Below are 22,609 nucleotides of genomic sequence, written 5' to 3'. Positions count from 1 at the left end.
GCTCTTTAAAATAATCTTATAAAATTGAACAAAACTATAATCCGATTTTGAGTTGGTTCAAATTGATAATCGTCGCAGTTTTTTTGGCAGATTACAAAAATTTGTACTTAATGAAATTTTCAACCGAAACAACAATAAATATCATATAAAAGTAATTTAAAGACAAAATGACATTTATTAGACTCAAAGATCATGGTGGTTCTTTGAGATTTGTAGACCGTCAACATTTATTCATTATTATTTCATTATCATAATCATCTTTATGTTTAGTAATAAAACTCAATTTTCCTTGTTTTTATTCAAATTTATTAAAAACTTATCACAAAAAGCTTCAATTAACATAAAATAAAAGTTTTTAAGTCAAAAAACCCACATTTATCACTTGAATATCAGCTTTTTGTTCTCTTCGAAACAAGTTCTACTTAAAATGACGCCTTTTTGTCACTAAATTTCCGTTTGTAGGTCCAAAAATCGTTCATCTGTCCTGTCCTCGAGTCATAGAATCAGCAAAAAAAAGGCCTAAAATACAAGAAAAAAAATTAAAAATCGGCATAAAAGTTGTTGTAAAGCGAAACTTACACGTAAATTTTTACATTTCAATTTTTGATGATTGCAAAGGCTTTGTAATACAAAGCCGCACTTATTTTGTTACAAAATATCATTTAATCCGTTTTTCCTACAGAACTTCCACATGTTCCGGAAAGTTAAGCACTTCATCTTGTTTTTTCGAGCTTTTCCGGCACTCGAGATCGCGAAAATTTACTTAAAACTACCAAATTTGTACGAGCAAAACAATACAGCGTGGAAAAATATGACAGTTATGACAATATGACAGTTATTCTAAATATTTCCGCCAGGGGGTTTGAGAAATATTTTTCATAAGGTTTTTTTTTTTTATAAATACAGTACAGGAATGTATTTTTTTTTTCAAAGCTTCATTTAATATTAATCACATATAAATAATATTTTCAATAAATAAATAGCTTATTAGAGAAATTAGTGCATAGTCGCTTTGTTACAGAACGTAAAAAGAAAGTTATCAGTAAATAATTTTAACATATTTTTGTAAATATTTTGTTTTTAGAAAATGTTTCAAGGATCAAACTACACAGATGATATTCCAATAATTTTTTCTAACAAATGGAATTTGCCTGCTTTGCCCGTTATTTCAAAAAAATGCATAAACCCCGTATTACAGATATCTGAACTGTTAACACAACATCAATTCGATTATGACTATAGCCTTGAACGAAAAATTCTTGAGAAAATAGAAGAATGGAAAATCATCAAGTTTCGTAAAATTGATGAACGTGAACGAAGAATCACTCTCCGTGAAGAAGTGAAACGACAACAATTGAAAACAGAAGAGTCGATACTCAAAGAAGAATTAACAAAAATTTCATATCCTAGTCCTGATGGAATTGAAAGTTGTGAAGACGAATTATTTGAAAAGAAAGTTAAGAATCAAGTATTTAATAATATTGGATCCATTTTAAAGCCTACCAAATTAGAAAATCAAAAAATTAATTCAAATGAAGCCTTATACATACCAAAAGGCACAACAATAAAACGTAGCCAAATAAAACTAGCTGATTTTGAAAACGATACGTCTGATCCGTTTAACACCATGGAACTAAAAACAATGGATGATTTAAATATTTTAGAGCAAATTTTAAAAGTATCGATAAATGAAAATCTAAGGTCTCATAATTCATGTAGTGAAAACTCTTATAATGAAACAGATTTACCTAGAAAAGAGGCTAAGCTTGAAAAACCTGATTCGTCCACATGGATGAAAGCTGTTGACTATGAATTAATTAACACAAAAATGGATGAAACCAAAGACTTAAAATCAGAGACAAGCATACCTAAATGTGTACCAGAAAATGAGTTGAAAGTTTAAAAAAAAAGTCAAAAATTATTTAAATCATCAGTATGAAAATTACAAACCAACAAAAAATATAAAAGGCCATAATTTTTAATGATATAATTATATTCAGAAATTATGTTTGAGAATTAGTCAGATGGGATATCCTATGTATAGAATTGGTGAATTGTTCAATTTCACTTAAATGATGATAAATAAAAGGTAATTAAAATAAATCATTATTTAGCTTTTATAATGAAATATGTTTTTATCCTGTATTTTAAGATAATTGGACATTTAATTCTTCTAAATGAATTAATGCACTTAGGATTCGAAGAAAAGAATATATCTAAATGTATTACTTAAATTTGATAATAATAAAGAAAATGATTTTTACAAAATATTTAAAAAAAATAGTTTTTTTCACCAGACGTCTTAGCGTTTTTAGATTTTTGAGTATAAAGAATTCATTCTTGTGTCGTCCGAAGCAACATTTGTGTTAATTTAATCATTCATTCATTAATCATCAATAAAATTGAAAACAAACAGATACATAACCATTATTTAAAGTAGTACGTAACTTATCGACAGTAAATACAAATTATGAATCAAGTCATGAAGATCAATTTAGAGGCCATTGTGCTAAAAGGAATTGAACGCTGAAGTCAAGGCAAACTGTTGGAAATCCATTTGAGTGTTTGCGAGTAACATGCTGAAACTATAATTTTTAATATCCCAGCTAGCTTTACAGTAACGTTTGAATTTTCTACCATCACAATTGGTTTAGATCGTTCAGCTATGTAAATTATGTATTTATGACTCTTTCATCTGTGATTTTTAACTTTTACTTGCTCTCGCAAAAAGAATAATTGCAATAATTAATTATAATTAACAAAAAACTAATTTTATTTGACTACACGGAACTTACTCTTTTATGTCTACAAATGATTTATTTCTTTTGATTTAATAGTCTGATATTTTTTATGTAAACTCATTTCTTTCGTGTTCGTGCACAAAAAACAACATTTAACAGCATATATTTTATTTCCTATAACTGAGAAAAAACCAATTATGACCACTGTGAAAACCAATATGTTAGAAAAAAAACATCTTCAACTTACATCTATCATTTAAAGATAAAGTAAAAACTAAGATATTTGTAACAAAGTTAGAAGAAAAATAGATTTTGATTCATTTATTTTTTTTAATATCATAAAATTATCATAAATAAAAATATCATTCACAATATTTCAGTTTTATAAATATTACGAGCTTTAGGTTTAGGTCCTGTCAATTGTTTTTCAACACCCTTTAGTATATATGATAATTTACCAGAAATTAAAGTAAACCTTGTTAATGCAGTCTTCAATAACACATTTACCAAGAATGTTTTATTGCTGGTTACGAAGTTTAACTAAAAAGAAAAATAATAAGTATAAATTAACAAGTGAGGAATAAGAAAATTTTTACATCTACAGTTTTGTCCATATTTGGTTTTGACTGAAATTGCGCAATGAATATTTCTTTTAACAAATTCTCTGATTCAAATTTTATTGATTCATTTTTTGCCAACAAAGCACACGAGTCCGTTATATTAATAAAATTTCGACAAAAATTTAATGTTGTTTGAGAAAGATTTATCCATGTTTCACCTGTAAATTAAAAATAAATAAAAATATATACATGTTAAATATATATAATTAAATTTTAATATATACCTGTAACTAACATTTGTATATCAATTCCCAATAACGCAAACTCTTTGATGGTATCTTGAAGATTTGACTTGCTGTGTAAATTGCATGGTTGACATATATCTTCTGAACGCTCAATTGTTTCGATTATCCGACGTTTACATTCCTCTAACAAATAGTGTAGAGTGGAACGTAGAAGCCCTTCCATGTGATAAGTTAAATTTATTCCTAATTCAGTTAACTTGTAACATGGTACACGAATACTTTCAACTATTATAGCAATATTTTCTAGTGGTGTTCCTTTTGTTAAATAATGTTTAACGAGTTGTGACACAAAGTATTTTAATTCAGAATTGCACCAAACAACTAATGCACTGGTACAAGCCATATTATTTTTAAAAGCTCGTAGAAACTCACTAGCAACTTGTGCAACATCGCAAAAAAATAAATCTGAAATCGATAAATTATTGCGACGAGCTTGCCGTTGTGAAGATCGTATAGACATTGTACAAACGCGCAGAAAATTTCCGCAAGCTTCTCTAGACTTTCCCATTTCAATTAATATTTTTAAGGGTCGACGACATATTCTTACAGGTAAATTTCCACTTTGAATATTAGACAATTCACGTAATAGATCAGATGCTAGTTTTCGTTTTATGTATCTGATTTTATCATGAATTTCGTCTAAGTTCTTTATATTATTAATTTTATGATTTGTCAAGTAGTCTTCAGTTCTTTGAATTAACGAAAATGCATCCTCGAAGTGTCTTTGAGTTAGTTCAGCATTTATTTCTTCAGAAGAATATATTACCCAATCAGGCGCATGTTGGATGTCAGTACTGCAGTTAGACGACTTCTTGGATATCGGCAGTTCATTATTTCCTTTGATGATTTTTTCTTTGCGTTGATTAAATTTTATTGCTAAGTCGAATTTTTCCATCCATTCTATTTTTGCAGCAGCACTTATGCACTGAAATATTCTAGAGCCATCCATTGTCATAAGATTTAGAGCATTCTTGATTCCATCTCGATCGCGTATATTAATAATAGCAAGTTTTTTGATGTCATATTGATTCAAATATACTAGTTTACTAAAGAAAAAAAATCATATATGTATGTATGATAAATAATAGGTTTTGAGTATTTTACTTGTTATGTTTAATCTTTGATATTATTAATAAGTCATTAAACAAAAGTAGATGAACCCGAACGATAGGTCTATAATCAGTTGAATCAATTTCAATTAAACCGCCCTCACTTATGAGTGTTTTTCCTTTCAATGTTCCCTCAAAACCAATTAGTGACTCAACAATTGTGGAACTTTCTTCTTCATCATTCTTGTGGCTTTGGTCTCCACATACATTGTTTGCATTAACTGATATTTCCTCCTTTAATGTTGAAAGCATGTTCTTTTGATCGATAAGCATATGTGAGAGTTGATACATTTCTGATTCAAGGTCTTAGAAGTAAAAACAATGAGTTAAATTTATGATAGTTTTTTACAATTCTCCCAACAACTACTTTTAATATTCTAAACTTAAATTTAAAAACAATAAAAAAAATGGTAAAAAATACAAAAATGTATTTTGCATATAAATAAATTTTAAATAGGAAAGATTCTTACTTGATATTTCTTTGGCAGTTTCAATGAACTGCATGTAATTTTCATAGACATGTTTCTTCAAAGCATTTGATACCTGATCATTGAAATTCTGAATTTTCGCTCTATATTGAAGTAATTCCAAACCTCCAATAAGCTCCTGAACAATAACCTTCACAACTAAATTAAAAAAAAATAATTAAAATTTATAAAATTATTGTCAATTATTACAAAATTAAATACAATCTTCTGATTTAAAATGTTCATTATCGAATATTTCCTGTTTGATTTCTGGCATTTTTACAATGATTTAATTGTGATTTTATTTAATAATTATACGACTATGATATTTATACGTATTTATTGTTTTTTTAATATTTAATATATAAATAAAGTTAGGTATTTAAATATTTCTTTATTTAAATACTCTTTGTCACACATTTTAAAATAAATACCAAGGTGTTTATGTAATACATATTATTGATTTTTCATTTGAAACAAAAAAAAAACCCTGAAAAAAATCGCATTAAAAAAAATATGAGTGAATCCGAACAAAAGGCACAAACATTAATTGCTGAAGCTCAAAAGAAGCTTTCATCATCTAAAGGATTCTTCGGATCTTTATTTGGGTAAGTTGTATTACAATTTAATGGTGACTCATTAAATAAAATTTAATAAGGGAATCATTTATTTTTTAATTTTTGTTTTCGTTTATCAGTGGCAACTCGAAAATTGACGATGCCGTCGATTGTTATCAAAGAGCAGCTAATATGTTTAAAATGGCTAAGAAATGGTCTGAAGCTGGTAATGCTTTTTGCTCTGCTGCTGAATTGCATTCAAAAGCTGGAAGCAGACATGATGCAGCAACTAATTTTGTAGATGCAGCAAATTGTTATAAAAAAAATGATCCAAATGAGTCCGTTATATGTCTTATCAAAGCAATTGATATTTACACTGATATGGGACGGTTCACAATGGCTGCTAAGCACCATCAGACCATTGCTGAGCTATATGAAACTGAGGTTAATGATTTACAAAGAGCTGTTCAACATTTTGAACAAGCTGCAGACTATTTCAAGGGGGAAGAGTCAACAAGTTCTGCAAATAAATGTATGCTAAAAGTAGCTCAATATGCGGCTCAATTGGAAGACTATGAAAAAGCCATTCAAATTTATGAGCAAGTTGCTGCTTCTTGTTTAAATTCATCTTTGTTAAAACATAGTGCAAAAGAATATTTCTTTAGAGCAGCACTATGCCACCTCTGTGTAGACTTGTTGAATGCTCAGCATGCCCTTGATAAATATGTTCAACAATATCCGGCGTTTCAGGATGGACGTGAATATAAATTAGTAAAAACGTTATGTGAACATTTAGAAGAACAGAATATTGAAGGATTTACCGATGCGGTCAAGGATTACGATAGTATTTCCAGATTAGATCAATGGTACACTACTATGCTTTTAAGAATTAAAAAACAACACAACGATAATCCTGACTTACGGTAAATTGTGTATCAATTAATAAACACTATTAATTTTTAACTATTTACTAAGTAACATTATATAAAGTTTTATCTATATAAATATCCCAAACTGCATAATTAATTACACAAGTAGAATGTTAAAAAAGATTATACCTACATGCTTACAATCAGTGGACCTACGGGTCTCTATTATTGAAAAAAAATATAATTAGCTTAAATAAACGTCAGGTTATATTCAAGATATAAAATCAATCTCAAAAAATTAGCAAGCATAACAATTAAAAAAAGAATGTGTATTCTCAAATTGTTGATGTAAAAATAAATAAAAAACTGCATATTTAATCCATCATAACAATTTTAATTTCAGTTCATTATGTACTTAAAAATACATATAATAACACAGTGTTATCGAAGGGTAAAGGTAATAATTTTAATATTAATAATTTGTACCAATTGAATTAAAACGATAATCTATTTTCACACAACTTTTTTATTTCTATTCCAATAAAGTTTTTTACAATTTTTTTTTTACTATAAGTAATTTTACAAAAACTTCTTTAAATTTTTATTATTTCATAAAATAAAATGAATTCAATTCACAATTGATCCATGCTAAATTTTTTCATTACTTTAAACCAGCAAAAATTTTATTTATTAAATTTGGTGATTCAAAGTAAATTGATGCTGCTTAGCAATTTCTTCAATTTCTTTGTGAATTTGAATTATGCACATATAGAACATTTGAACAACAATTAACCACATCAATGAACCACTGCAATCAATCAATAAACAAATTAATCTGTGAATTTACGATTTACATTTCTTCCAAATAAAGCTGTACGAATTTCCGGAATAAGCTGTTGCGAAATTAATGCTAAACGCGATTCAAGTGTGTTAACCACCTAAAAATATAACAAAAACAGATTAAATCAATTTTTCTTAAGAACACCATCCAAGCTGTAATTTTTTTAAACAAGTTTGGTACTTTCAATTTGTGGAAATGAGATCTTACGATTTGAGTTCTGAATTCACCCATGAAAAGTTTCAAAAAAATATTTTTTAGCAAATAAATTGTAAGTACATAATGTGAAATATTTTTAAAATTACACTTGCCTTAGGTAAATAAAATCATTACAAGGATTTTGACATCAGAGAACATACCTTAATGCGGCCTGACTGAGAAAGAATTTCGACTCCTCCTGTTGTGTCGCTCGACAAATAAGTTTCCTTATCTACAAAAACTGAACAGTCTTTCTTGGATTGTTGCTTGTAGTTTTCAATCGATTTCGATAATAAACTTTCAACAATGTTTACATCTTGTTGTCGAGTGCGAACTATGACATTGGTCTCCATAAGCTATACCCAGAAATATATTAATATTTTAAAGCCAATTTATATTAAAGCAATATCATTTTTCAAACATAAATATGTATACTTGCAAAAGTCCTTGCGTAATTAATGATTCTAGAATTACAGCATACTGTGTAGGGTCCTTTGTAATTTCTCCTAAACGACGTCTTGTTTCATCCAAAACACTTCGAACATGGTCTTCGCGTACTTTTAGTACCTAAAATCAAGATGTTAAAATCGTTTGAAAATTATTAACTTTCATGAACAACCTTTAGTCTGGCTTGATTCAACATGTTGGAAGATTGAATTTTCTTCTGTAATTCAACCTGTTTCTCTTTTTTTTCATAGTGCTCCATTATTTTTAAACGCTGCTGCTGAACAAGCCTTCCCTTTTCTATATTGAACTCCTCTTCAGCTTTAGCATCGATTTCTTCTGCTTTTTCATTGGCTTCTTGTTCAATAAAAGCCATCATATGTTTTATCTGAGAAAAATTAAATTAAGTAAGTCATGTGAGTTAAATTATATATGATTAAATATTAAATTAAATTTTTAATATAAATAATTATGATTATTTTAAAAATACAATGTTATTATAAAAGTATGATAGCCATTTCTAATTTCGTCCTTTGCAGCATAGGATTATAGTTGAATTTACAATTCATGCTGTTTTATAGTAAAAATTTATAGATTATTTAAAAGAAGATAAAATTTTCAACATAACAGAATTCATATTCTCCACAAATAAAATTGATTAGGGAAACTCTGATATTTTTCGACCCTTAAAATTTAACTATGTATAATAGCTATTTTCTTAAACACTTATAAAAAGTTCAAAAAGTTGTGAAATAAAAAAACTGAGAAAATAGCTTAAGTAATCCATTGATTTCAATAAAAGTAGTTAGTGTTATACATACTTGTTTTTGAACATCTGCGTCACTTAGAGCCATTTTGGGATCTTTTTAATGCAAATTGATGAATAATTAAACGAAATATTGTGCTTGTTAAATCTTGTGATTGCAAATCTTGTGACTTTTTTCAGGCCCAGTAGATATTTAGTTATAAATTATGTTGTACTGGGTGTCTCCAGCTTTCATTTTGTCGTTTTGGTAAATACCATTAAAAAAAGGGAAAAAAGAGAAAAAAAATAGTTGTTTTCATTAAATACATTTACAAATTTTTGTATCAAATTTAAGAAAACAAAAGCAGTAAAATTTACTAACCCACACGTAACGCAACAATAAAAAAAAAACAAATTATGAGAGCAATTAAATAAATTATAATAATAAATATTTATTTAAATAAAGCACAGCAATATAGAGGGTTCAATAAAGTATCTACTTAGTGTATGCCATTCCATAAACTTCATTTTCGTTGTCATCGAACAAATGTATTTTTGAACCCTGCACGATTTGTATCAGAACAAGAGTTTGTAATAAAACTATTATTTTTGTTATATTTTTGACATCGTTTCAAAATACACATAAAAGGTAAATATTCTGTCCATAAAAATGCTAGTATGAACATGTAAAAAACTAAGAAATATTCAAGTACATAAAATAAATAACTAAAATAAATTTTGACAAAAATGACAAAACATTTCTTCGACAAAGAATTAAAAAAAAAAAAACAAATAGAATTTACTCATAAATACAAACTAGTTGAGCGAAACAAAAACACGTTTATTCTTATTGTTCGTATATCATGCTTTATATTTTTGTTTCTAATTATATAGGTAATTTTGTACTATTTTTGCTACTATAAGAAAAAGTTGCTGAATAATTTAATTATGGCAAATTTGAATTTTCAACAGCCTCCGAGAAGTAAGTTAATAAACTTTAAACCAAATTACCATATAATAAAGTTCTATTTATTTTGCCTTATTAACAAGGTTACGGTTCGTCCTTATCAAATCGTGGTACAACAGGATTTAGTTCATCCCTTTCGGGACATGTAACACCTACTTCTGGAATGTTTCCAATAAGTAATGCTTTCAATACACAGCAACAAAGTAATCAATCGGCTCAACTTTCACCGAACAGAAATAGTCAATACACTGGTACCATCGGATCAAATAATTCAGGACAAATATTGTCTGCTACTAGATCCTCAAACATCATAAATCAACGTAACTTTGATCGACGTACAATGTCTGGAATGCCAACTGGACCTGTGGTAGATTGAAATTTAATTTAATTCTCTATTATTTCTTCTTTAATTTACCTTCTAATATTTTTTTCAACTAGACAAATATGGGGACATTCATGCCCTCTCGTGCTTACGGTTCTCAAGGTATAAATAACATGGGTGGCTTTCATAGTGTTTTTGGAAGTAGTGTTCCTGACACAGGTACACCACCGCTATTGGATCTTTCGGAATTTCCATCACTTACAAATGCACGTGGACAAAATGAGCTAGTATTGCCAATTTCTAATTCTATGCAAACTCCAGGAAATAAGCCGTATGGTATGATTAAAGGAATTTTTCGTTGCTTATTTTTTTTATATTTTTTTTTTTTCATCTATAAAAGTTGGTATGGTAAAACAACCCACAAGTGAACAAACTGAATTTACTATGTCAAATGAGGATTTCCCAGCTCTTCCTGGAACACAGGCTATGGAAGGTTCGTCAAATAATGCATTGTCAAGCAATATTGAAGGTGCCGAAAAACTATCCGGTGTAGGAGGTGGAATGTCAATGGCAATGGATTTACAAGCTGATGCAGGGCTCTTTAATGAAAAGGCTATGAAACGTGGAGTTCAAACTTCTCCGGATGGTAATTGACTTTGCGTTTACTTTGTATTTTTCATGCCTATCTGATTTTCATATATTGTAAATTCTTATTTGTGTAGGTAAAGTTACAAATATTCCAGCAAGTATGGTAAATAATCAATTCGGAATGGTTGGTTTATTGACATTTATACGAGCAGCTGAATCAGATCCAAATCTTGTGTCGTTAGCGATGGGACAAGATTTGACTGCTTTAGGATTAAATTTGAATTCATCTGAAAATTTATATCCTAGCTTTGGAGGACCATTTTGTGATGCACCAGCGAGGTATATGTTTTGATTTGTAAACGTAATACAAATATCACTTATTACTATATTCTCCTTAAAGACCCCAGGATATTGACTTTAATGTACCACCGGAATATCTCATAAATTCATCAATTAAGGAAAAGCTTTCTCCTGTCACGCTAAAAAAATATAAGGATGACCTATTATTTTTCCTATTTTATACAAATGTAGGAGAGTTTATACAACTCTCTGCGGCAGCAGAATTGTAAGATTTTTTTTTTAAATTTTTGTTTTTTACCATATTTGTCATGTCACGTGGTTGGATAAATTTTCTCATGTGTTTAGAAATTTTAGAAAAAAATCACGAGGTTAAAAAATTGAAATCCGGTATTGTTGCTTGTTCTTTTAAGAACAATTTAATACATTTATTTATTTATTTTGTTTTTTAAATTGAAATCGTTCCCAATTTGTTTCTATGTTTTTGTCCAATGGGGCAAAATAAAAAAAAGTTTATTCGATTTCGGATATTTTATAAGACTTTTTCATAATTTAATACTTATTTTTTGATTAAATTATTATTTTATAAAAATTTTTATCTCAAAAAAAAACAAAAACTTTTTTAAAAAATTGACTATTTTTTTACTTGAAATGCATTAAAGAATCAGCAAATACATGAAAAATTAATTGTATTACATCAAAAACTGGTTTAAAAATTGTCATTTTATATGAAAAATTATTTCAAAACTTTTTTTTTATTTATACCCGCATTTTGAAAAACAATGTCGGGACAAAAACATCAAAAAAATATATGGAACGCCCTAATTTGCCTTTTTATTTAGATACAATCGTGATTGGAGATATCATACAGAAGAAAAGGTGTGGATTACAAGGATGCCAGGAATAACAACGACTTCAAATGGTTCAACTGAAAGAGGGACATTTTATTATTTCGATGCACAGAACTGGAGAAGAGTTCCAAAAGAATTTCAAATAGACACTCAAAAATTAGATAAATGCCCTAACATTACTGGTTTTGTAAATTTGAGTGGTTTCATCGGTTAATGAATAATTCGATAAATTAACGAAATAAAACTACTGTAAAATATTCTCTTTAAACACTTTTAATTATTTATTAAAAAAGTACTCTATGCTTCAAAAAACTCCATGAGTACTTAATCCTCAGAATACAATTAAGGAATTAATAGCATTGGTCCAAACAAATAGCCTTAAACGCATATCAGTTATTTTATCGACTTCGCACATTTCTTATGAATAGTCCCCGTGAACCGATTATTGTACAAGAATCGAAATGAACTTAAAATGAACTCGGAAATGAACTCGGGAATGAACAAGTCCAGCGCACATTTAGAAATTTGTGCCGCCTGTGTCTCGGGGCTGTCACAAATTTGCAATTGTGAAATGGGCTGTGTATGAACATATAAGTACTTATTTAAATACTATATTTATTTATTTATTTAAATATTTACATATTTATAAAATATACTTTTGAAGATGCAGTGTATAGCGATTTCCATTATCACTTTCGTTCGTCTCAAATCAAATCGGAAAGGTCAAAACAATGTAAATAAATAAATGAAAAATATTTTTTCTTCGAAAAGAAAAATCACTTTTACAAGTAAAAATCTATATTAAACTTTTACAATTTTAATTATTTATTATTAATCTTTTTTTTTTGTTTCATTTTTACTGCTTAAAGGTTGTAACATGTGGAAATCGTGTAGTTTGAATTTAGTTTTAAAAAAAATCATACAAACCCGTTTTTTTCAAACTGTTTCGTACTCCAAAAAGGTAGGCAAACTTTCGATCTATGAAGTGAATCAAATGTTAACAGCAAACGAATGTGCCAAGGAGTTCAATAAGGGACCAGTCAAAAGTCTTGATAGTAACAGCCTCGGATCGGTTAGTAACATCATTTAGAATTTCAGATATTTAAAAATAATTAAATTAAATTTTATAGAATATACCAATAGAAGATTCACGTTCTGCTATTATATCAAATTTTGATTCGAGCCTTCTTGTAGGAGTGTTTGATGGTCATGGTATATAAAAAGCATTGTTAAATATTTCTTATCATATATTTATATAAATCAATTAAACTAATGATACAGGTGGTCCTGCTTGTAGCCAAGTTGTGTCCAAAAGAATTATGAGAATGATAGCTACAAGCTTAATGCCTAAAAATTTACTAAAAACATATGATCAGAGTCAAAACAACATTTTTGCATCGTGTTTAAATGATAGCTTTGAGTTTGTTGATGAACTCAAACACATTTATGAAGAGAGTTTTGCAAAGCAAGTCTTTAATAGCAGATTTAGAAATTATGCTTAATTCAATTCACTTTTATTTCTTACAGGTATGTTGCAGACCTTATAAACGATTCCTTGTATGATACACACGATATAACAGAAAAAATCAAAAATGCTTTTTTTCAACTTGATAAGGGTAAATATGTATTGGTTTTTTTTTTACCGCATTTCAAATTTGTTTTGTGTGATATCGTGTTTATGACTTCCTTCGTCCGTGTGTTGTTGTTCGTTTCAACAAATGCTTTTAGATTTTTTACCTATTTAACCTAATGTTAATTCATACATCAGCACTTTCAGATGAAGCATTAAATTATAACTGTAAAAGAACAATGGCTGTTGCTCTCTCTGGAACTTGCGCATTATTAGCACACGTATCGAAAAATAATCTTACCGTTGCAAATCTTGGGGATTGCGTTGCGGTGGTAGGCTCTTATTCTGAAAATGGTGAATGGATCGCAAAGAAAATTACAAATGAACATAATGCAGATAATTTGAATGAGATTCGTCGTATAATATCAGAACATCCAAATAATGAAAAAGATAGTGTCATTCGGTCAGAGAGATTGCTTGGACAATTAGCTCCACTTAGAGCTTTAGGAGACTTTAGATTCAAGTGGAGTAAAAAAATTTTAGAAGAATTAGTAGTTCCAATATATGGTCTTCAGTCGATTCCTGTACACTATAATACTCCCCCTTATTTGTCACCATGTCCGGAAATTTTTCAGTATAATATCAACACAACGGATAAATTTTTAGTATTAGCTACTGACGGTTTATGGGAAATAATGACTCCTATGCAAGCAAGTTTTTAGAACTTTCAATATTTATATTTTTCCCTAATGTTTTGCATATTTTTTAGGTAGTTCGGCTTATAGGTGAACATATGGTGGGCAAGGCATTTCTGCAACCATTAAGGCTACCTAAACGGAAATTGTCAATTGGAGATATCAACATTATTTTGGACCAGCGGGCGAAAGGTCTTCTAATGCAACCTCATGACCGTAATGCAGCGACGCATTTAATTAGAAATGCATTAGGTGGTACAGAATATGGAATCAGTGAAGATAAACTTTCACATATGTTGTCTCTTCCTCAGGAAATAGTCAGGTTATTTCGAGATGATATAACTATAATGATAGTGTATTTTGATTCTAATTTTATAAGAACATGTCCTACAGTTAAAAGCAATTGACTTTATGTATTTTAAAAATATTTATTTGCATTATTATTTAATTAAGATTCAATACCAAAAATATTCTGGTTGTACTTTAAATTTTCTACTTGCATATAGATATACTCACTATCGATCGATTTTGGTTTTTCCAATTTCAACACTAAATTTGCATGAAATTCATTCAATGCATTATTTTTACAATGTATATATTGTTCTTTCTTTAGCGAACCATACTACAAATTGAAAAAAAAAATAAATAAATAAATAATTGTGTACTTAACAAATAAATTAATTTCTTACTTTATATTGTTGTGCAGTCAATTTTGCTAATTGATATTTTTCTTTTATGCGTATAATATTATTGAGTGTGGTACTTTGTACTTTGTCCTCTGAACTGATGTATTCTTGATTTTTTTTATATTGAATATTTTTTAAATTTTCTAATTCTTTTTGATGCAATTGTAACTCCAATTTACATTTCTTGATTACTTCAGTTTGGTGACCTAAAATATTTTTTGCTCGATTTTCTATATACATAATTATTTCATTTATTTTAGCCCTCTCCCTAAGCGCCATTGTTTTAAGAGACTGAATCTCGTCACATTTAACTTGCAGACACATTTTCAATTTTTCGATATTCTTCAGTGAATGTTGATGGCTTTTTGTATAGCTTTGAATTTGATCTTTGCATTTATTTTCTATAATCTTAACTTCCATTGCATATTTTTGCGTCATATCTTGAATTACTTTTAAATCAGATTCTTTTTCTACAGTTTTACTAACCAGAGCTTTTTCTCCTGATGACTTCATAAATATCTCAAATTGGTTTGCTTTTTGTTTTAATTCAGAAATAAGATCGTTTTGAGATTCTTGTAAAGCTGTAAGAAATAAAACAATAGATTTATTCAAAATTCATTCATAATTTTTGGTTACATTACCAATTTTCTTTTCTAGTTGAGCAACAGTATCTTTTGATTTTTGAAGGTCTTTCCGCAAGCAATCGGTTTCTTTTTTATAGTTCTCAATTGCATTGTTCATTTCCAAATTTTTAGATTGTAAATCTCGCAATTCAGCCAAATAAGGAGAATCGTTTTCTGCAATTATAAGTGATTATATTTATTTAATTTTTTTTTTAAATCCTTGTTTAATACCATTAAGATGTAATTCACCTTCTAATTGCAATACTTGATACTCTAAGCGTTTTTTTGACTTTTTAAATTCGTTTTCTTCAATCATATATTTGTTTTCCAGAGCTTTAAAATGTTGAAGATCTTCGTTTTTCTTTTCGAGCTCCACTTTCAGTTTTTGAATTTCTTCCTGACACCTTTTCTCATTATTTTCTACATCAAATATTAGATTTTTATTCAATCTGAAGCAATAAATAAAAATCATTAAATTTTGAATAAAAAAAAAAAATATTATAAATACCTTAGGGTTATCAAATGCAAAGGAGGACAATTTTTGAAAAGTTTATAATTCAATTTATGAGTCGATTTGAGGGGGTATATTTATAGATACCAAAAAGTATTAAAAAAATGGCTTTTTGTTTAAACTTGAAGTATTTTATATTCAAAGAATAGTTAATAGTATAAAATATGGTCATAAAAATATAAAAAAAAAATATGGTTACAGTAATCTAGAATGTCTTTGATTTCCTAATATCTGATATTTTCGATATTATTAATATTATTATTGTTTTTAATGTATTAAATTGTTAAAATTCATACAAATTTTGACCGAAATTCTTTTGTAACAACATACACATTTCTATAAAATCAGTTAAAAAAATCAATACTTTCATACAATTTTTGATTTTTTAGCTCTTTTCCGCAATTTGGAAAAAAATAAAACTCTTAAAAAAAATGTGTGTCTATAAAATTAAGAAATAGATTTTTGAAAAGACTTTAAGTCTTTTGTTTTAAAAAAACCAGTAAAATTTAGTGATACCTATTTCTGATATTTTTGATTTTTTTGTGAAATAGATATTTAGTTAGGTATTCAATATTCTAAAATTTTTCGAAAAAGAGGACAACTTGTAGTTTTTGCTTTAGGAGGCAAGCCATGTTAAAAGGAGTAAATGTCCTCCCATAGGAGGACGTTTGGAAATCCTATAATATTAATACCTGTATTATTTAACTTACCGTTTTTGTAATTCTAATATTTCATTTTTTAGTATATGGTTTTGTTGTATAAGATCTTTATTGCTTTTCTGTAACAATGTATTTTCATCGATCAATGAGTTATGAGACGTAAAAGTTTGCTTTTCTTCTGAACTTTTTTTTAAATTATTGATTTCCTCAGATAAAGCTTTTCTGGAGTATTCCAAATCTTTATTTTGATTGTTTAGAATTTGAATTTCACACTCCTTGTCATTGAGCTTAGAAGACAAACTATCAATTTGTTGCTGCATTATATCTAATTGAACACTGTATTTTTCTTGATGTCGTTTAATTGTAGATTCTACATATGACGTAGTATGCTTATGCTTCATTTCATGCTGTGTATTATACTCACACTGCAAATTAGATAGAAGTGTTTTGGTTTGTTTCAGCTCTATTGTTAAGTTTGAACTAATTGTTTCACTATTCTTAAGTTTTTCCATTAACTCGTGCACATTGCTTTGTAAAGTCGAAACTTCAGTCTTACTTTCAACTAATAAGTCGTGTATTTGATTTTTGGACATAATAGTACGATCTTTCTCTGCTTCTAGTATCCTTATTTTCTTTTGAAAATCATTCAAGAGAGAAAGCTTTTCTTCTGCTTCTTTAGTTAGCAATTCCTTTAATGTTTCCAATTCAGTACTTTTAGCAAGCAATATGTCCTTCAATCGGGATAGTTCAATGTCGTTAGATCTGTTCAAAAACTCCACACTAGTTTCCAACTGATCGACCGACTCGTCTTCAATATCAAGATATTTATCCAAATTTTGAGCAAGCTCTAAATTTCGTCTAATTTGATCAGCTTTTTCTTCCTCATCATCGATTTCATTGTTGTTAATACCCATTGAATTATCGTTTGAAGCTTGAAACAAAGATAGAGCAACATTATTTTCCATTATAAAAATTTAGTTCTCTTGTTAAATAAATTTCGCGGCTTTATTTATATTGTATTATTTAGTACCCTATATAATACTTGAATTTGTTAGCTGGGTGAATTTTATAAGAAAGGCCGATTACGATTCATTAAAGTATGAAAGTAACATTTAATATTCAACAAATATGTATTTATGATCCTCAACAGATTCTGTAATATGAATAAAAAGCTATATAAATGCATGTTAAATAATAAAAAAAATATTTATTGAATTAAAAAAAAATAAGTTAAATATTGCGCATGCTTGTGTTGGTATTGAAACAAAATCCCGAACACTAAGTATATGTGTTTATTTTTTTAAACTGCACACTACAAAACTTCGGCAAAGTTCGTCATAAGTTTTTATTTTATCATTTTATATTCTGTATTAATCTCATACATCAAAATACTTTTCAGTTCTGTTAAATATAAAAATAAAAAGGTATTAGTAAAGATTTTATAATTTTGTACGGAACCATTCATCTAAGTAGAGTACAATGGATAGTTTATTTGACATAAAATTAATAAAAGAATTTGAAAAATGCCCCGCATTTTATGATCGAAATTGTATCAACTTTAAAAATAAACAATACTTAAATGATGCTTGGGAGAATATAGCTCAAAAATTAGGCTACAGAGGTAAAATTGATAAATTAAATTGGTTCTTAAACAAAATGGCGTTATTGAATTGTTTTTTTTATCATATATTTACAGCGAGTCTGTTGAAAGACCGAATGTTGCAGGTAACTTATATAAATATGTCTTTATTAGAATCAGATTAATCGACTGAATTCTTATTTCTATTCAATAATTATATTTTGGTTTTAAATGGTATTTATTACGATGATTAACGTAATATTCTTTCTAAACATTTTTTTTAAACAGTTAAGAAACCGGTTTAATTTAGAAAAACGTAAACTAGAGGCTGCTCGAAATGAATCTGGACAAAATGCTGTCATATCTACCTGGCCTCTATTTGAGTGCATGTCCTTTTTGGAAGGACATATTAGACCAAGAAAGTCCTACAAAATGATTATGAAAGAAATGGAGTACAAAAAAACAAATGGGGATATTATGGAAACAGGAAACATAAAAGATTGTTACGATAGCGACGATCAAACTCAGTCAGATGATGATATTCACTTTGTTTACGATTCAAACAAGGAAGATAATTACACTCAAGATAATCAGGGTGATGAAACCAATGTTGCGCACTTTATGATTCCTGAAATGACTGAAATGTCTCCTCCTCTAACAACCTTGCCACCACCTCCTCCAATGAAACGTCGAAAAGTAAACTATAATCAGCTTGAAAATTCTATTATGCAAGCGAGTTCATCCAATCATTATTACAATTTATCTTCAAATCCAAAAAATGATAAATACTTTAAGTTTGGCCAATTCATTGCATCATTTTTATCAGATCCAGCTCTACCAGAGGAGCAGGCTTTGAACCTGATAGAAAAGTTTACATTGGATATTGTAAATACAATGAAAAATAACATTTCTAATAAATCTTCTCAAAATTAGTGTAAAAATAAAATAAAAAATAGAAATAATTCAAATAAATTGATTGTCGTAATAAAATCCAAAATCATAAGTAATTATTTTATTTTATTTTACAATTTTATTTATTTAGAAAGTAATTATATACTTTTATTATTATTTTTTTATTTTTTGTTTACTTTCCTTTTTTTATAGTTTTATTTAAAATAAAATGGTCGAACTCGAGTATCTAAAAAAAATATCTGTAATTAAATATTTAAAAGTAAATATAATCAAGACATTTAATAAATTTGCGCACCCATTCTCGATGGTCACAATTGTTAATAGTATATTTTCCTGAGAACTTTCGAATACAGAGTCCTGAATGAGTACAAAATAGAACAGGAACTTTTTTTGGAGACATTATCGTTTGAAATTTGTCATAGTAAAAAATGTCATAGTAACATGCATACTTGCAAAAAAAAATGCAGAAAATAGGCTCATTAAGATGATCATTCATTATTTATTTTTTGTTTTAATTTATGTTTGAAATAAAATTTACAAACAAGAAACATCGTGGTCAAACGTAAATATAATTTATAAAATTATTAAGTTAACTAATAAATATTGGTATTTATATTCTTAAAGTTAGCACACTTGGTTTGGAGTACTTCCCCAAAGCACTTATAAATTCCTTTATTTGTGATATTAATGCTAAGTTTCCGATTCCGAACACCGATTTTCCCATCACGCGCAAAAAAAGTCAACAAACGAAAACAAACGATGAAAAAAAGTTTTCCAATAGATTAAATAAGAAAATAAAAAAGTTTGCTGGGAATATTTTAAATATTTTCTCTGATGTGTGACTGCTTTTTATAATGTCCAACCAAAACATATTGGTGAATTTGGGTGACGATACAGTAACACACTCAAAAAACTCACAGAAAAAGGACAAGTTACAAGAAAATTCAGTAGATTTTCGTGAAAACACCACTGTTGCATCCCCAACGACATCGAGTGATTTTCGAGAGGAAACAAAACTTCCCGTGACCGAAGTTTATTATTTAAATTCCAGATTAGATATAGATGGTGAATGTTTGCCACTTTTAGATAGGCATGATATACAGTATAATCAATTTCCAGGTATTATGTAAATATTTATATTAAATTGCTTAAAACATATGATTTATTTCAGATGATCCGCAATTTAGTGAATTAGTTTACCAAACTGAAATAGCTATAGATGCTGGTATATACCCAGAAAGGATTTATCAAGGCAGTAGTGGATCTTATTTTGTTAAAAATCCTGCTGGAGTATGTTTGGTTTTTTTTTCATATATTTTGCTTCTTTAAACTGAAATAATTATTAGATTAATGAATTAATTCCCGATAAAAAAGAAGCATATAAAATGAGTTATAGCGGGAAGTTCATTGCTAAAGATATTTGCAATGAATTTATTGGTCTATCTCATACAAATTTCAAAAAAATATTTTTTTTAAAAAATGGATTAACTATTTATAAAATTTTATCTATGTGCATTTATATAGAAAATTATTGCTGTATTTAAACCAAAAGATGAAGAACCGTACGGACGTTTAAATCCAAAATGGACAAAATGGATGCATAAATTATGTTGTCCTTGTTGTTTTGGCAGAGCGTGCTTAATTCCAAACCAGGGGTAGGCTATTAATCATATTACAAAAACTAAAAAATATATTTGTGAAAAATATTTACAATAATTTTCAAATTAATATTGGTAATTTAATAGATACCTATCGGAGACAGGAGCTAGTTTAGTGGACCAAAAATTAAATTTAAACATTGTACCAAAAACCAAATGCGTAAAACTAATTTCTGAAACGTTTAATTATTCACGAATTGACAGACAGAAAACTAGAATCAAAAAGAGCATTAAAGAACGAATTCCTGCTGCAAAATTCAATCGTATGAGCCTTCCACCAAAGGTAGGATCTTTTCAGTTATATGTGGATGGATATAAGGATGCAGACTATTGGATTAGGCGGTTTGAACAAGAACCGTTACCATCAAACGTTGCTAAAAAATTCCAAAAACAATTTGAATGCTTAGTCATATTAGATTATATAATAAGGTGATATTTGATAATCTTCTTTTTTTCTACCTTTATAATGACAAGCTTCTCAACTTCACAGAAATACAGATAGAGGAAATGATAATTGGTTAATTAAGTACGATCAACCGAAGCTAGTTCAACTAAATAACAATAAAAATATTTCAAAGAGTACAGAAACTTCTGAATGGAATATTGTTGATTTTCCTGAGATAAGAATCGCTGCTATTGACAATGGATTAGCTTTCCCATTTAAACACCCAGATTCATGGAGGGCTTATCCTTACGTATGATTAAATAATCGTACGTTTTTTTTATTTTTAAATTTATTACATTATTTTATAGCATTGGGCATGGTTGCCACAAGCTAAAGTACCATTTAGTCAAGCAACAAGGAATGAAATCCTACCACTTTTATCTGATATGAATTTTGTCGAAGATTTATGTCATGATTTATACGACCTTTTTAAACAAGATAAAGGATTCGATAAAGGTATTCTTATTATATGTAAATTTTATCATATGCATATATGATTATTAAATCAAAATAAAAAAAAACACTGATATTTGCTTAAATCTTATTATATTAGGATTGTTTGAAAGACAGATGTCTGTGATGCGCGGCCAAATATTGAATTTAACACAAGCATTAAAGGATGGTAAAAGTCCAGTTCAATTGGTTCAAATGCCAGCCGTCATTGTAGAACGGTGAGTTATTTAAACGTAGACTAAGGGTGCTTTATCAAAAATGAAACGATTTCAGAGGTTGTTTTTGAACATTTTTAGTAAAAACTAAAAAAAAATAATTTCTTCCAAAAAAAGAAAAACAACCAAAAACTTTACAAATTATTTTTTAAAGATATTTTACAAAATAATTTTTTAAAATCAAAAAATACTAATTTATTTACAATATCTTTATTAACAATATTCTATTCAATTGAACAATAAATAAAATTTCTATATACCCCACCCCAAAAAACTTTAATGTGTCAAATATTGTTTTCTAAGAGTTCTTTACAAAAGGTAAAACTTTCTTAATTAATAGAATTAACTTGATGATAATAATTAAATAACAAAATATTACTTTTTTATCTATTTATATATTTTAATTACTATATATTTTTATTTTAGATCACGCATCAACCCAGGATCACATGTTTTAAATTCATTAACACAACGATTTCAAAATAAAAGCCCCTTTTTTTCATGGTGTTAATTAATCAAATAATATTATTTATTGGAATAAAAACAACTGAATTAATTGAACAAAAATAAATAAGTTTTTATTTTTATCATTAAAAATTGCAGACTTGTATAATAAAAATAATAATACAAAAATTATCTGATTTTTTAAGTGACAAGTGAAATAATGATTTGATTTTCAAATCTGATCTAAATCATATAAACCTGAAATTTTGTTGATAATATTATTATAATTTTTTTTATTATT

General features: G+C 27.8%; 9 protein-coding genes and 1 long non-coding RNA gene across 13 annotated transcripts; 6 read left to right on the top strand and 4 right to left on the bottom strand.

Annotated features, from left to right (window-relative positions):
* Positions 1-283: 283 nt before the first annotated feature.
* LOC134826921 (uncharacterized) lies at positions 284-823 on the bottom strand. Its single transcript, XR_010161737.1, has 2 exons — positions 580-823; positions 284-519 (listed from the first exon to the last, which is right to left on the bottom strand). It is a non-coding gene; the product is annotated as an uncharacterized LOC134826921 (long non-coding RNA).
* A 98-nt stretch (positions 824-921) lies between these two features.
* LOC134837180 (ubiquitin-associated protein 1-like) lies at positions 922-2,275 on the top strand. Its single transcript, XM_063852541.1, has 2 exons — positions 922-2,089; positions 2,153-2,275. The coding sequence occupies exon 1, from the start codon at positions 1,088-1,090 to the stop codon at positions 1,901-1,903; it is 816 nt and encodes a 271-aa protein (XP_063708611.1). The 5' UTR covers positions 922-1,087; the 3' UTR covers positions 1,904-2,089; positions 2,153-2,275.
* A 763-nt stretch (positions 2,276-3,038) lies between these two features.
* Positions 3,039-5,542, bottom strand: LOC134833906 (exocyst complex component 8). 2 transcript variants are annotated; one of them, XM_063848404.1, is made up of 6 exons: positions 5,405-5,542; positions 5,186-5,341; positions 4,711-5,020; positions 3,586-4,652; positions 3,338-3,519; positions 3,039-3,281 (listed from the first exon to the last, which is right to left on the bottom strand). In XM_063848404.1, exons 1-6 carry the CDS (start codon positions 5,457-5,459, stop codon positions 3,108-3,110), a joined length of 1,944 nt encoding a protein of 647 aa, XP_063704474.1. In that variant the 5' UTR covers positions 5,460-5,542; the 3' UTR covers positions 3,039-3,107. The 2 variants fall into 2 exon arrangements, with proteins under 2 accessions (XP_063704474.1, XP_063704483.1); XM_063848413.1 differs by lacking the exon at positions 5,405-5,542 and having other exon boundaries at positions 4,711-5,097; positions 5,186-5,312.
* An 87-nt stretch (positions 5,543-5,629) lies between these two features.
* LOC134827701 (alpha-soluble NSF attachment protein) lies at positions 5,630-7,009 on the top strand. The gene is made up of 2 exons (XM_063840465.1): positions 5,630-5,790; positions 5,880-7,009. Exons 1-2 carry the CDS (start codon positions 5,699-5,701, stop codon positions 6,664-6,666), a joined length of 879 nt encoding a protein of 292 aa, XP_063696535.1. The 5' UTR covers positions 5,630-5,698; the 3' UTR covers positions 6,667-7,009.
* Positions 7,010-7,142: 133 nt separating this feature from the next.
* Positions 7,143-9,063, bottom strand: LOC134827702 (V-type proton ATPase subunit E). Its single transcript, XM_063840466.1, has 5 exons — positions 8,910-9,063; positions 8,264-8,476; positions 8,080-8,211; positions 7,806-8,000; positions 7,143-7,546 (listed from the first exon to the last, which is right to left on the bottom strand). Exons 1-5 carry the CDS (start codon positions 8,940-8,942, stop codon positions 7,439-7,441), a joined length of 681 nt encoding a protein of 226 aa, XP_063696536.1. The 5' UTR covers positions 8,943-9,063; the 3' UTR covers positions 7,143-7,438.
* Positions 9,064-9,333: 270 nt separating this feature from the next.
* On the top strand, positions 9,334-12,120 carry LOC134827700 (regulator of gene activity). The gene is made up of 8 exons (XM_063840464.1): positions 9,334-9,482; positions 9,728-9,815; positions 9,884-10,167; positions 10,239-10,458; positions 10,523-10,768; positions 10,845-11,049; positions 11,111-11,275; positions 11,850-12,120. Exons 2-8 carry the CDS (start codon positions 9,782-9,784, stop codon positions 12,070-12,072), a joined length of 1,377 nt encoding a protein of 458 aa, XP_063696534.1. The 5' UTR covers positions 9,334-9,482; positions 9,728-9,781; the 3' UTR covers positions 12,073-12,120.
* Positions 12,121-12,560: 440 nt separating this feature from the next.
* Positions 12,561-14,538, top strand: LOC134831002 (pyruvate dehydrogenase [acetyl-transferring]-phosphatase 1, mitochondrial). 3 transcript variants are annotated; one of them, XM_063844648.1, is made up of 7 exons: positions 12,561-12,646; positions 12,728-12,930; positions 12,989-13,070; positions 13,140-13,323; positions 13,386-13,474; positions 13,636-14,138; positions 14,198-14,538. In XM_063844648.1, exons 1-7 carry the CDS (start codon positions 12,604-12,606, stop codon positions 14,528-14,530), a joined length of 1,437 nt encoding a protein of 478 aa, XP_063700718.1. In that variant the 5' UTR covers positions 12,561-12,603; the 3' UTR covers positions 14,531-14,538. The 3 variants fall into 3 exon arrangements, with proteins under 3 accessions (XP_063700718.1, XP_063700701.1, XP_063700709.1); XM_063844631.1 differs by having other exon boundaries at positions 13,627-14,138; XM_063844639.1 differs by having other exon boundaries at positions 13,627-14,142; positions 14,202-14,538.
* Positions 14,539-14,571: 33 nt separating this feature from the next.
* Positions 14,572-17,516, bottom strand: LOC134837476 (uncharacterized). The gene is made up of 5 exons (XM_063852853.1): positions 16,654-17,516; positions 15,682-15,881; positions 15,451-15,606; positions 14,813-15,390; positions 14,572-14,745 (listed from the first exon to the last, which is right to left on the bottom strand). The coding sequence occupies exons 1-5, from the start codon at positions 17,514-17,516 to the stop codon at positions 14,572-14,574; spliced, it is 1,971 nt and encodes a 656-aa protein (XP_063708923.1).
* Positions 17,517-18,051: 535 nt separating this feature from the next.
* Positions 18,052-19,252, top strand: LOC134828773 (uncharacterized). Its single transcript, XM_063841763.1, has 3 exons — positions 18,052-18,223; positions 18,299-18,327; positions 18,470-19,252. The coding sequence occupies exons 1-3, from the start codon at positions 18,082-18,084 to the stop codon at positions 19,112-19,114; spliced, it is 816 nt and encodes a 271-aa protein (XP_063697833.1). The 5' UTR covers positions 18,052-18,081; the 3' UTR covers positions 19,115-19,252.
* Positions 19,253-19,819: 567 nt separating this feature from the next.
* On the top strand, positions 19,820-22,430 carry LOC134828762 (phosphatidylinositol 4-kinase type 2-alpha). The gene is made up of 8 exons (XM_063841752.1): positions 19,820-20,212; positions 20,265-20,383; positions 20,618-20,748; positions 20,839-21,180; positions 21,242-21,446; positions 21,505-21,652; positions 21,750-21,867; positions 22,291-22,430. Exons 1-8 carry the CDS (start codon positions 19,948-19,950, stop codon positions 22,373-22,375), a joined length of 1,413 nt encoding a protein of 470 aa, XP_063697822.1. The 5' UTR covers positions 19,820-19,947; the 3' UTR covers positions 22,376-22,430.
* Positions 22,431-22,609: the final 179 nt, after the last annotated feature.

This window comes from Culicoides brevitarsis, chromosome 1, assembly GCF_036172545.1.
Source record: "Culicoides brevitarsis isolate CSIRO-B50_1 chromosome 1, AGI_CSIRO_Cbre_v1, whole genome shotgun sequence".
In the NCBI taxonomy this organism is placed as follows: domain Eukaryota; kingdom Metazoa; phylum Arthropoda; class Insecta; order Diptera; family Ceratopogonidae; genus Culicoides; species Culicoides brevitarsis.
Note: the sequence above shows the minus strand (reverse complement) of the source record. Positions and strands in the feature narration are given on the sequence as shown.

Bases quoted from the DNA above. Each gene is read 5' to 3' on its own strand.
- LOC134837180 (XM_063852541.1), top strand. From the start codon at position 1,088: ATGTTTCAAGGATCAAACTACACAGATGATATTCCAATAATTTTTTCT.
- LOC134833906 (XM_063848404.1), bottom strand. From the start codon at position 5,459: ATGCCAGAAATCAAACAGGAAATATTCGATAATGAACATTTTAAATCA. The intron at 4,653-4,710 runs GTAAAATACTCA...TTTTTTCTTTAG, and splicing joins TCAAAGATTAAACATAACAA to TAAACTAGTATATTTGAATC. The intron at 3,282-3,337 runs GTAAAAATTTTC...TTTTCTTTTTAG, and splicing joins ATATGGACAAAACTGTAGAT to TTAAACTTCGTAACCAGCAA.
- LOC134827701 (XM_063840465.1), top strand. From the start codon at position 5,699: ATGAGTGAATCCGAACAAAAGGCACAAACATTAATTGCTGAAGCTCAA. The intron at 5,791-5,879 runs GTAAGTTGTATT...TTCGTTTATCAG, and splicing joins TTCTTCGGATCTTTATTTGG to TGGCAACTCGAAAATTGACG.
- LOC134827702 (XM_063840466.1), bottom strand. From the start codon at position 8,942: ATGGCTCTAAGTGACGCAGATGTTCAAAAACAA. The intron at 8,212-8,263 runs GTTGTTCATGAA...TCTTGATTTTAG, and splicing joins TGAATCAAGCCAGACTAAAG to GTACTAAAAGTACGCGAAGA. The intron at 8,001-8,079 runs GTATACATATTT...TTCTGGGTATAG, and splicing joins TTACGCAAGGACTTTTGCAA to CTTATGGAGACCAATGTCAT.
- LOC134827700 (XM_063840464.1), top strand. From the start codon at position 9,782: ATGGCAAATTTGAATTTTCAACAGCCTCCGAGAA. The intron at 9,816-9,883 runs GTAAGTTAATAA...CTTATTAACAAG, and splicing joins TTTTCAACAGCCTCCGAGAA to GTTACGGTTCGTCCTTATCA. The intron at 10,769-10,844 runs GTAATTGACTTT...TTATTTGTGTAG, and splicing joins AGTTCAAACTTCTCCGGATG to GTAAAGTTACAAATATTCCA.
- LOC134831002 (XM_063844631.1), top strand. From the start codon at position 12,604: ATGAAAAATATTTTTTCTTCGAAAAGAAAAATCACTTTTACAA. The intron at 13,475-13,626 runs GTAAATATGTAT...TTCATACATCAG, and splicing joins TTTTTTTCAACTTGATAAGG to CACTTTCAGATGAAGCATTA. The intron at 14,139-14,197 runs GCAAGTTTTTAG...CATATTTTTTAG, and splicing joins AAATAATGACTCCTATGCAA to GTAGTTCGGCTTATAGGTGA.
- LOC134837476 (XM_063852853.1), bottom strand. From the start codon at position 17,516: ATGGGTATTAACAACAATGAAATCGATGATGAGGAAGAAAAAGCTGAT. The intron at 15,882-16,653 runs GTAAGTTAAATA...TTATTGCTTCAG, and splicing joins ATATTAGAATTACAAAAACG to ATTGAATAAAAATCTAATAT. The intron at 14,746-14,812 runs GTAAGAAATTAA...TTCAATTTGTAG, and splicing joins TGACTGCACAACAATATAAA to TATGGTTCGCTAAAGAAAGA.
- LOC134828773 (XM_063841763.1), top strand. From the start codon at position 18,082: ATGGATAGTTTATTTGACATAAAATTAATAAAAGAATTTGAAAAATGC. The intron at 18,224-18,298 runs GTAAAATTGATA...ATATATTTACAG, and splicing joins TCAAAAATTAGGCTACAGAG to CGAGTCTGTTGAAAGACCGA. The intron at 18,328-18,469 runs GTAACTTATATA...TTTTTTAAACAG, and splicing joins TGAAAGACCGAATGTTGCAG to TTAAGAAACCGGTTTAATTT.
- LOC134828762 (XM_063841752.1), top strand. From the start codon at position 19,948: ATGTCCAACCAAAACATATTGGTGAATTTGGGTGACGATACAGTAACA. The intron at 21,181-21,241 runs GTGATATTTGAT...TCAACTTCACAG, and splicing joins ATATTAGATTATATAATAAG to AAATACAGATAGAGGAAATG. The intron at 21,653-21,749 runs GTATTCTTATTA...TTATTATATTAG, and splicing joins AGATAAAGGATTCGATAAAG to GATTGTTTGAAAGACAGATG.